This window comes from Phasianus colchicus, chromosome 16 (assembly GCF_987193195.1).
Source record: "Phasianus colchicus chromosome 16, bPhaCol1.hap1.1, whole genome shotgun sequence".
Classification (NCBI taxonomy): Eukaryota; Metazoa; Chordata; class Aves; order Galliformes; family Phasianidae; genus Phasianus; species Phasianus colchicus.
Genome location: NC_143451.1, coordinates 14422150 through 14434616, shown reverse-complemented (window position 1 = coordinate 14434616; position 12467 = coordinate 14422150). Strand labels below are relative to the sequence as shown.

At 41.4% G+C, this 12467-nt stretch overlaps 1 protein-coding gene across 2 annotated transcripts in view; it reads right to left on the bottom strand.

The window, feature by feature from the left end:
• Window positions 1–12467, bottom strand: part of PRKAR1B (protein kinase cAMP-dependent type I regulatory subunit beta) — an 87971-nt gene that overhangs the window by 22318 nt on the left and 53186 nt on the right. For both annotated transcript variants that reach the window (XM_031606705.2, XM_031606706.2), the window contains exons 7-8: window positions 8634–8792; window positions 1194–1254 (exon numbers count right to left, since the gene is read on the bottom strand). In XM_031606705.2, the coding sequence (XP_031462565.1) occupies window positions 1194–1254; window positions 8634–8792 (220 nt within the window). The remainder of the gene's footprint in view (window positions 1–1193; window positions 1255–8633; window positions 8793–12467) is intronic.

Below are 12467 nucleotides of genomic sequence, written 5' to 3'. Positions count from 1 at the left end.
ATTTCTTACTGAGTTTGAAAAACCATACTACAAAGTAGGATATAACTACCTTGCAAACCAGGTGATTGAGGAAGTGCATCTCTGTATAACTATTCTACTCTGGAATTGTTTTGAGATGTCTCAAATTGTAATTGCTTCCTATTAGTACAGGTGCAGAGATCCTTTTTTCTCTAAATACTCACCATAATTAAGTATAACTAACACTTTTAATATAGAAAGTCTAAAATTAAGCATAAAAGAAGGCATTTAAATGATGCAAACTTCATTAATAAGTAAGCTATATACTTGGCTTACTTTAAGCACAGAAACACAGTTGAATATTTCAGGCACCCCTCCAAAGTTCAAGTCTATTTTCATGAAGACTCTCATATTTCAGGTGCATAAGCTCAAATCACAGAGGAATATCTTAAGCATGAAACAGAAAGTGTTTAAATAGGAAGATAAATACTTTTATTATGTAGGAAATAAATCCTCAACTGTTTTTTCAAAATAGCCCTAATAGAAGCATGATGTTTCTCATACAGAACCAACATTTCATTGCACTGACTAACACCGTCCTCCTTATTAGAAGTTTCTGTTCTGCTAATGGTGATTGATTGGTCCGGCATTATGGGTTTGTTGTTTTTCCTACTGAAGGCCATCAAGAACATGTCTGAATTTTGTGGCTATCACATTAATCAAAGGGAAACAAAATCCAAGGACAAGAAGCTAAACAGATGTTTTAAGAATGTGAGACAGAGGCTGTAAAAGACACACAGGAAAAAATTCAGTCCATTTTGATTTGTGAGGTTAGTTTGCTTAGTGCACATAAATATAGGATTCCTGCAGGAAAAGCTTCTCACCTGCCACCTGGAAGGATGTAACTGACTTTATGACAAATTCGTCACTGTTCTGTTTTCTCTTCTATCCACATGCAGTTACTGCAGCAGCAGCTACTGAAAGGTTACTGGTGCATGTCTGTTCACATATTTAAGGAAAGATTTGCCCTTCAAAGAAATGTGCACTGCTTATTAAAGAATGAGAAAAACAAGTCCTAAAAAGGGCTCTTTACACTTTCATTCCTTAGGAAACGGTGCAGCTGTGAGATCTCCTGTTTGACCACCACTGCTTTCATCATGCCATCAAAGACCAAAATTCACTCAGCCAACATGTACAACAGAGGAACGAACATGCAAGTCCAAAGGGCAACTGACCCAAAATGGAGACCTTGCTCAGGAATTCTTCATACATCTTCCGCTTCCTCAGCGTGCTGCCCTGTTATTAAAGGAGAGAGAAAAAGAAGGTAGGGCATTACACAAAGTATTTTTGTGATTTCTTCCTACGGCTGCTTTTTTTTTTTCCTTCCCCTTCCAAATCTTAAGCATAGCCAGTAAAAACAGCCAAAGGCAAATGTTTCCCCATAAAATGTCTGGGCAAGTTGTGTTCCTGATAAGCAAAGACAGAAGGAATCAAATTCAGCCCTGGTGTAATTTCACTGACTTCACCGACTTCCCTGGTGTTACTGGACACCAAGGATGAATTGTGTCACACATTTAGCTTCATCAATTAACTCCTTAGCTAATTCAGCTAATTCAATATATATCTTGTTACCAGTGAGGCCCTCTTTACAATGATACTTTACAATGATAAAGTGCATAAAAGTGCCCCCCTCATGGAACCAATCCTCTCAGGTTAGAAACTCTCTAATGCCAGGAGTGTTTGTGTGCCAGCCTGTGTTCACATCCTGCACAGTGCTGTATGTATTGCTCCTGCTGAGCAACCCAGTCATATTACCATTTTAACACAATGTAAATGTTTTGGAGCAGAGAATCCATCAATGTATGCACAGTCAGCAGCACAGTTATTCCCAATTCAGACTTTCTGTGTGATAAATTATCAGGAAAAACTTATGCTTACATGAAGTTTGATCACCACAGAGGGGCCATTCCAGAAAGTGTTTTTGTCACACACTGTTATGAATAATATACAATGCAACATTACCAGTACAAAAATTACTAATAAACTAAAGTTCCTGCAGTGACAGCAGTGACTTAGAAGTAGCAAAGAGGAATTCCAGGCCTTCCTTCCACTGTGTTCCAGTACACAACAGCCCCATGTTGTTTCTTACTGGACAGACCGTGGCGGATGTCAGAGGCTGCCTGGTGCTCCTATGAGCCAGATCTACAGAACAGGAGCAGAGCAGCATGGAGGTGACAATGCTCATCTTCTGATGAAAGGGAAATGCAGATGGCATTTATTCTCAGGCCAGAAAGAAGAGAGAAGCAAATGTCAGTGTCTGTATTCTCTCTTCCTACAAGCGCTGCTCAGGTGGGGCCTGATCCCACAACCCCAAATCACAGGCAATTCTTCCACCAGAGCACCAGGCTGCAGCTCCAGCTCCTAACAGGAGCACCAGCAGAAGCTACCCTCCTCTCCCAGGCTACCTCTGCTCTGGAATTACCCCAGCAGCAGCAGAAGCCCCTCTGGGCTCTCTGAACCAGCAGCACCAGCTCCCAGTGTCCCCCCTCTACACCCCCTCCATAATTCTGAGCGCGGTGATGACAGTTCCCCTCCCGGAGATAGCATCAGTAACCCCAGTCTGACCTCTCTGTCTGACAAACCTGGTTCTCAACCTCGGAGGCCCCTGGAGCATTTGAAGTGCCAAAAAGAAAAAAATGAACTTCAAACGGAGGAGGCTCTGCAAACCACGCCAAATCCTGACAGCTCACTGCGAGACAAAGAACGGAAAGCTGGACACCGCGCGGTTGTTGCTTTCCTCCCTGCAATCGAGTGGAAACTAGACCGGCAAAATTGACAGCTGTGGAAAACGAGATTGGTGGTTTAGTGTGATGGGCCAGGGCAGCCAGGGACAGATGGGGAAAATGCTTTTAAAATGACTGTGGACACAGATGAATTTTAAGAAGCAGTAATCAGTGGCCGTAAGTCCTGCCTGACCACAGCTTGGAGTATTTAGGGATGCAGACGAGACCCAGGAAAGTGGGAATTGCTGGCATCCTGGCAGGCCTGGGCAGTGACAGCCCATCACTGTGGGACCTTGGGGTGTTAGATCTTGGCTACACTAAGCCAGTGCAGAGATACAGAACTCACTCTGAAGACAACTGGGAAAGGGAACTAATTAATTAAATGTGCTCCTATTTGTATTGTGATAGTATCTAGAAGCTCAGCTACAACTGGGACTGCTCTTAATGTGTAACTGGTTCCCAGACAACACAGCTGGATCCCCATTTCTCCTCCAGTAGGCAGAAGTCTGGCCCACCCTCATGCACTCACCAGGGCCAGGACACTGCTTTGTTTTCACTGAAGTGCATTTTCCTGCTCAAGCTGTCATAAACACAAAGAGGGGAAGAGATCTGGGGAGACTACTCTAATGTAAGCTAAAAAAAAGAAACAGCAGTAGAAATCTTACAAGCAACAAAGCATGTGCTTATTACCTTTGGTATTAATCGTCCTTCCTTCCCATGAAACAGAAAGAGAACACGTTCACTGCCTACTTTCTCACCTTCAGTGATCAGCCCAATACTCCCCTCTTATCCCTGGCCATACATGCAATGTCACTTTTCACTCACAATTTCTCCTTTATACTTGCTTCATTTGGTCTAACTGCTCATGAATATGAACTCCATCATGACTCCTTCTACCTTCAAGTGGTTTCTGCAGAAGTGTCAACCAGCACTCTCACTGGATACGTACTAAATCTGATCTTATGCAGTATTTTCACAGTGTTCCAGAAGCAGACAGCAATGGTATCTGCAAACTAGGAGATAGCAGGTGAGATGTGGTTTGCAACATCATCCTTCAATAAGAACATGGCCAAGGCTACCTTGGTTTGTGTACTCAAATACAGTTCAGGAATGAAGTCCCATCTCCATGGCTCTGATGTGACTTTGCTGGTGTGCTACACCCTGTTCTTCTGCACAGAAGTGCTGCAAAGCTGAACCGAGCCTGAAGAACTGCTAAAACCCTTGGGGAGAGCTAAAAAGGAAAGAGCTAAACAACTTCAGCCTGTGTAGCTCAGCACAGCACCAAGATCATAGGTTCGTTATAACTAGCATGCGTGCTTGTAAAGGTTTTAAGCAGACAGCAGTAATCACCTACACATATATTAGATAAGATAATTTAGTCAGCATAATTTGACATAACTCAAACTAATAGGAGAAAATTGCAAAAATCTACTTTAAGACGAATATCAAAGAGGTTTTCACAACTTAAGATTAATTCTCTTGCAGAAAAGGTCCCCAAGAGAAGCAAAAATCTCACTGACTGAGCCACGTAACAACACTAAATGTACACGAATAATTCTGTACTGGCAGGGTTTTTGATGGCATGTTCTAGAAAGCCTTTATTACTTCAGCTTTTTCTAACCTATTAATATCTTCATATTTCAATAGTCACTGCTTCTCCTCTCCCCACTTCCCTTTGTTCTGCTTCTCCCCAGTTCAGAGCTGACGTGAACGAGCTTTCCTTAAAGCAGTGGTTCTCACTAACTGTGAAGAGCTGTTAATGTTCTAAGCTGCAGTGCTGCTCCCTGAAACAGTCACAGGGAGAAACAAGTCACTTGTGTTTGCCAATTCCAACCAGGAAAGCGTTCAAAGCCATTTTAGGACCACTTAAAAATACACAGGCTATAAAAAATGAATGCTGCAGAGATTACAACACATTGTGTTGAATAAGACTGATGCATCTATTTTCCAGCTGTCTCTTCATTTCCGCTGTTTTTTTTTCCATTTTCCTGCCCATTTCTCTAGTCAGGTCTCTGCCCTCCTTCCCCTCTGCTTGCCTCTTTGCTTGGTCCTTCCAGCACTCTCAGTGTCTTCTTTTATGCTCCTTTTCTTTGACACTGCAGACAGGTTGGCAGGAGTTGACTGGGTCCTTCCTAGAAATCCCCACCTTCAATAAGAAGCCCAACAAATGGCTACCGAAAAGCAAAGCGTGGCTCAAGTTTCAAATAAAAAAGCTATGCTGGCAGGTATGCAGCTGGCAGGAAGCACTGGAATGGCCTTCTGGGCTGCTCCAGCCCTGGTTAATCCCTGGGTAAACCTGATATTGAACGATGCTTAGGGTGTACATTCTTGCAGGAGCCTGAAAAAAAGTCAACAAAACAATGCAATGCTGGCCCTGAAAACAGAATACCCCGCAAGACCCTGGCTGCATGGATGTTAAAAAGAGTGCAGGCTTCATGTTTGCTCTATGTTTTGGCAAGCACGCAATCTACATTTTATGGAAATGCTAAGTCCTCCTGACTTGATTTTATCTCAGTGGAAAAAGGCTAAAGAACATGTACTCAGATTCAAAGCTTTGAAGAGATGGCAAAACAAAGCCAAAATACCATTAAAAAAATGAGACACAAAATTAGGAACTGACTAACATTGCCTTGTCACTACTTATATCCCAGTATTATAGCTCACTTTCCATGAGCAAAATCTGCCAAACAAGCAAAAAGTATTGTATGCAATGCAATTTCACTCTCAGAGCCAGGTAGCTTGGACCATGGGAACCATAGGAGAGTTAAATCATCCTGAACCAGGCCCTCTTGCAGAAGAAATTACAAGAAATTAATACTTCAAATTTCCTCAGTCTGGGAACTGAATTGTCTGGGGGATCAATCTGATGTAGGGATACAGACATTTGCTTCTCTGGTATTTGTGGTATTTGCCATATTTAGAATACAAATATTGTACTACCCTGGGATGTTCCCCACTCTGTGATGCTCTTGAATCCCAATAGCAAAGAAGAAAGCAGCAACGCTTTAGCAACTGAATTAGATAAGAATCCTAAGGCAAAAAATTCCTTTGCATCTCTCCCAGAAGAATGTAAATAAATACAGAATACATACACACAGTTGTGTTTGTGGATGAACACGCAGAGAACGTGTGCATAAAAAACTGCAACAGTGTGAAAAGCATGCAGCTCAGCACAGATACTTTTATGTAACAAATGGGACACACAGACGTGCAGAAATTTGTGAGCATACTGAGGGGGGAACACACTGCAGTGGTTTTTGTAATCCATCTAATACAATGAATTTCATGCTGTAACACTTCGTCAAGGACTGCAGGGAAAGTCAAGCAGTTTCTCTGCAAATCCTAGCAAAAAGAATGATCCCAGCATTTACAACCATCACAGCTGCTAAAACAAACTTGAATGTGACCCTCAAGCTATGGGGGTACCTGGGCTGAGGCAATGACATATAAAGAAATACACCTATTTTAAGAACTTCTTTTGGGACAGGCTCAAGTAATAAATGGATGACAAAAGTAACTAAAAGCCAGCAGGAACTTTTTGCATCAGGCTTTGTCCACCCAAAAAGATGGCAAACCAAAACTCCCAAACCTCCTGTGATACATTTTATTCATCCCATAAACCAGTCGGTATGGATGAGATGGGCAAGTGGGGAAAATGGCAGTAAGCAGAAAACAAACCAGAACTGACTGCGTGTGAAGCAAAGAACCAAAGCAGAGCCTGCAAGGAGAAATGAGGCACGGAGTCAGTGTCTCATGACAGGATAAAATCTTTTTGGCAAGGGTGGACCTGAAGGCATGATTCACAAATAAATATTTACAACTTCAATAAAATTTCAATGCCAGCTTGAGAAAAACGGGACTGGTCAAGGCCAGGAAGGAATGCAGACAAAAGGAAAAACCATCACGGGTCAGGGAGGGATTTTATCTGACTACAGAAAAGAAAAAAATAAACCACCATCTTTGGACAAAAGTATTTGCAAGCAGGAAATAAATTTAAAAAATGCAGCTCCCTCTCAGTTTTCAAATCATTGTAAATGACATATTTCAAAAGTTACCCTAAGCATTGCTGCTCCTCATTTAAAGGCAGAAGCACTTCTACATCTAAAATATCCAGCAGCTTTCTAGAAACATGAGGTTAGAGGCTAAATGGCAGGAAATCGTGTTTCTGGGACTTGAAAGGCACCAACTACTGCCTATTAAAACCAACTACAGCAAAACCAGCCAAGTAATGGTGGAGTTAGCTTCAACTATGAAATACAACCACTGAAACATGATGTAATTAATTCTTGGGCTCGAGGAAATGTGCAGAGAGCCACTGTAACCTGCCCTCACATGAATGCACGGAGACAGGTGTCTCATTTCACCTACAGCCAAGGAATTATCCACGTACAAAGAAATGAAAAGATGACAGAATCCATGTAGTATGGATAAGGAAATTGCATTTGAAGTGGACAGCACTAAAAATAGGGCACCTGCAATACCTGCAGCAATTAATTCACCACGCTACCTGAAATATTTCATATCTAAGTACTGGGAAAATTACAATTATGATGTTTGAGTACTGAATGTAATTGAATTTTTAATGGTCCCAGCTGTGAGGGAAATACAGAAGTATCTTGCAGAAAAGTCTCAGTTACTGCTACCTGCTTCTCTAAATCGGGAAGCACTGAAGAATTTCATCCTGCTTAACAACACAAGAGAGGATCGTATGTTTGTCACCATTATTCCTATATCTTGTCCTGCAGCTACCAAGATGACATCTGGGCATGGAGTGTATCTCTATCAGCTGTACTGTCCTGGATGTCAGTCTGATGTTCATTTATGTGATAGAGAGTTCAGATAATGAAATACGGAGCGAAAAACAGTAATGCTTCATAGAGACATCCAACAGTCACTGCAGGTATAAACAAAGACCATTCTTACACTCTGTTTCTTAAGAACTAATCATTCAACTATAAAATCCACTCAATCCTTTTGCTGATTTTTCAGTTACCTGCGACATCCACTGGAAATATACATGATCTCAAAATGCACAATCCTTTATTATGCTGAGACCATAATTTAATTTCCTTCAGATCATAATGAAATAATGCGTCTTTTAGGGACAAATCCTATAGAGAAAGAAGTAAGATTTAAGTAGAGCTGTCTGTTAATTATCAAAAGAAAAAAGGAGTATTTTATGGAGTAGGAAACAATACGCACTTTGAGATCAGAAACAAAAAAGTTATGATGTTGCTAAAATAAATCATCCATCAAAACTTCCATTTTAAGCTCACAACTCAAGAACTGACAGCAAATCCATAAGCTAGCACATAGCTAGCACGTAACCTGGGCTTTGCTGCAGAGACCAGGGAGTTTGAAAGGAGCAGAGCCATGAGCCCTCAGCACAGACTGCAGCTTCACATCCTCTGATGTATGTAGCTGTCTGCGGGCCAACGAGATGGAGGGCAGAGTCTACATGAGGCTTTTTTTTACAATTTCCCTAGCACTGTCTGCCTTGAACAGTTTATAAAGCAAACTGGAAGACCCCATAGGAAATGTGTAATGATGAAAGACACTTTGAGGTATATGAGGAGACTTGCATTAGCTTAGGTGGGTACCGGATGCTTCTTGAAGCTTTCACAGCTGTCTGCTGTTATTCATGCATAGCAGTTATTATATACATCATTCAATTGCATTTCTGAGTCAGCATCTTTGTGCTGAATGTTGTCACCTTTTACTTCACTTAATTTAGTTACTTAATGTTATTGTGATGTCCTTTCTCTCTTATTTAGGAACAGAGACCGCAGAGTCTTCTATAATCAGTGCAATCTGAACAGAGAGTAGCACTGGCACTACAGAAGAAAGTAAAAAATATCAGTTTCATAAACAAGTCATTCTCCACAAACTTACCATTAAGATGCGCCTGTAGCTGTCTCTGTCAATGCCCCAGAGCTTGAGATCTGTCTTGGCCTTGACCGTGGCAGCCCTGGGTGTTCCATAGATCAGTGCCAGCTCCCCAAAGCTGCCTCCTTCTCCGATGCTGGTGACCCACTCTCCATTGACATAAACCTGTCACAGCAAAACACAAAATGAGAAGCAAAATGAGACCAGGGTCTTCGATGCCATTCCCTCCTCCTGCCCATTACCTATCAAGTTATTAGCAATTTCCTTTCTAACAGTCAGTGCTGCAGGCACTGAAAGAAAACAAGAGCAGAACACTTTCCTCAGTCAGACAAGAAGAGGGCAACCACCTGCTTTGTGGACAGAATTTCAAGTCATCTTGCTTCAGCACAATGACTGTATGTTCCCTCCACAATTCCAGCTCCCATGGTTAACTGGCACCAGGCTTTTCCTCTTGTGTTCAAGGCTCAGAGAGTCAACAAGCAGAACTGTCACAACTTTGGCTTTATTAACACTGTTGGGTGTGAAAGGAAGATTTGCTGATAGGTGTAATGAGGGATGCTGAAAAGAACCACGGCCATGAAATGAAAAACACTGAAGAAAGGGTATCTTCTTTGGAAAAAGAACTTTTTTCACCCCCTAAGCTTAGTGCCTGCAACATATAAATGTATCAGAATCTCCTTCTCCCTTAGCAAAGAGTACCGAGTGCTTTGGATTTGGGTAGCTTCCCAAATCCTCCACAGAATTATCCTTTCATAACTCATGTATCAGAACGTACGAAGCAGTGATTCACCCAAAGGCTGCTTAGGCAATATATCTTCTTGAAATACAGTACGGGTCAATACCACTATCATTTGAGGCACATAATTGGAGAAGCTATGTAAAATCTTCACTGCAGAAAAGAGGACTTAGGAAGGTGTTTTACACAGGGCTCGATTTGCCATTGATGATACAGACCATGAGACATAACTGTGCATGCTCAGGCTAGTATGGGTTGTGTATTCTGCAGCTTGCTTGTAGCCTTACTGCTATAAACCTCCACATTAAGTCCTCTTCATCCTGCTAATGTGTCAGTGAGTTCAGAGGGTAGGAAAGGCTGTGTGCACTTGTCCAGTGCAGAGTATGTCCCAATCTGTTACAGACCAGTAACAGAAATCAACCAGAATGAATTCAATTCCTATGGAAACTCTGTAAAGAAAAATACTGTGAAGAAAATACTCAGGTATTCTTGGCTTCAGCAGGAAACTATGGGAAAGCAAAACACCATAGCATATGATCAATTACTGAGTAACAGATGAGCAGTTTTTAAAAATATATGAATTAGAGCCATACTCAAGCTAGGCATGAGAAAAGGTGGTGAGCAAAATAAATGAACTGGGGTCAAAATTCAATGAATTGTCAGTATTAATTTTACTTCTACTTTCATTTTATGATGAAAAGGCATATTATGGACTGCAGCTGGAATCAATCCCAATTTATCTTCCCAATACCCAATTAAGATCTGATCCAGCTCCTCCTGAGGTCAGTGAAAACCTGGTTGAGTAGGAGCTAAATGAGGCCATGGAGCAGTTCAGCTCATCAAGAGACCTCTTGGCAGCCAGCTGAAAAGGAACACCATTAGCATCCCTGCTGAACTCAGGGCAGTGCTGCAGCTCTTTGTGCTCCTGGAGCATCTGAGGATCAAAGGGTTGATATAAAGGGTAAAAATAATCCAGAACAGGCAGGTGGTAGCAGGCTGCCAAGAATGAAGCCAAGCTACAAAAACGTGTTTGCACCTCTTTTCCTTGCCACCACAGAAGTGGCACACAGGAGAATATCAACATCATTTCCTCTCAAACCTTCACACTCACTGCAGAAAAAAATCTCACAGAACTTACTTTTGATGCTTCCCAATCCACCCATGGCAAACTTGACCACATATGTGAATGCAGGGACACTCTCTTACATTGAGAGGTACTTCACCAGATGGACCTGGGTTTGCTACAGCGAATTCATGGCCTCACTAAAAATTTCAGGGTCAATAAGGACAGTCCAGTAGACTTGAATAAACTGTGGAGTCCACTGTGAATGTCAGTATTCTTGACTCATTTTTAGGACACAAAAGATACGTGTGTTTCTATATGCTCTTTTGTAGGGGAGCAGATTTTGTTGTTGCATGAGAGGTAGTTTGCTAAAATGATTGGTTAAATGAGTGACAACTTCTTTGAGGAATATAAACCAGGGTTTGGATTATAAGCAGAAAATAAACTCGTACCAACACATTTTTTAAGCAGTATGGCTGACATTTCTTTTTAAAGCAGTACACGTTGCATGGCTAACGCCCAGAGGGGAATTAAGATGGTAAACCTTGAGACAGAGCAAGCCATGGACAGACATTTACAGTTGCACCACTGTTGTAAACAGAGGCTACTACAAATCTGTTCTAAGACTTCTTTAATTTTACTGTCTTACTTGACAAGGCTCCCCAAAATATGTTTGACATCCATCCTGTAAATTGTTTATGCAAACAGTCATCCCTCCACCCCAAGGGTGTCAGGTTTAAAGTACTCTGAAGAGAAACCACATCACTGATCTGACAGTCTTTGGGCTCAGCATTCACTACCCCAATAAAAATGTCATTTCCAATATCAGTCTCCAAAAGGACAAAACAGCTTGAGAATAACTATTGTTTCCTAAGAGGAAAACCACTGCACTTCATTCTCTGGAAAGGCCTAAGTCGTCCATCAACTTTTGTCTGCACAGCGATGCTGAGGTGCACTGATGAAATATTACAATGCTATTCTGCCCCTAAACAGAGGCTCCACGATTCCCTTTTAAATCAGTTTAAAAGAAGATAAGAAGTAAGAAGGAAAGGAGCTCTGTTTGTAAGGTGTAGGAAGTAAAGCTATTTTAGGCTCAGAACACCTTATGAAAGCCAATATTACATGGCAGCAGCTGAGATGATCTTCTTTATCTTAAAAAATACTGCAGTTTTGGCTCAACCATTTTTAGGCAGTTGTGAATTCTAACCAAAGAAGCAAGGATACAAGGGAATTAGTTCTAATTGTTAATCAGCCTGCTCTGTAACAATTGGAACCTTCTTCTTTCATGCAGCCAAACAGAAATGTGTGACTGCAGATGCCCAAATACGAAGGGGAATAAAGCCAGCAGGACCACCTACTTCCCACAGATCAAGATTATTTAAGATTTCTATTGTTTTCCACCATTTAGTACCAGCAGTACAATTCTTATGGGCTGGAAAATCATGCAACTTCATTCACTTCAGGGATTTTTTAGGAGGCAAGTGGGAAAAACCTTCTGTGAACATCAGCAGTTCTGTTCTTCATAGGCCACGATATACATATGTGCTGTGAGAGAATATGCAGTGAGTCACACGATGCTCAGTGTCATCGGAATGCATCTTGGCCTCATTCATCTTCATCCAGAGAAGCACAGTGTGGCCTTTGCATTAGCAGTAACAGAGCCACGTTACTCCAATGCAGGAGAGGAACACGGATCTCTGAGCTTCACAGAAGTGACTTTACTAAGCTCTCACTCATGTATTGCTGATTTCAAGCAAACTTTTTAGCTTTTATTTTTTGTAAGGCCACTTTGTGATCTATGTGGACAATCTAATTTGTTCCAGGCATTGCGACTTTCAGATCTTAAATCTCCTCCCCTGAATCTGTTTGTAATAATTTGTGCTTTGTGTCTTGTCATGCCTTAATATTTGTTATCCAGAATGAAGATGAGGCTTATTTCTTCTTGGAAAAATAACCAAGACTTAGCCATGAGGGATATTTATATGTGGGTAGTTTTCCCAAATAAAGCCAGTGCTTTATTTGTACTGTGAATGTGCTTTTC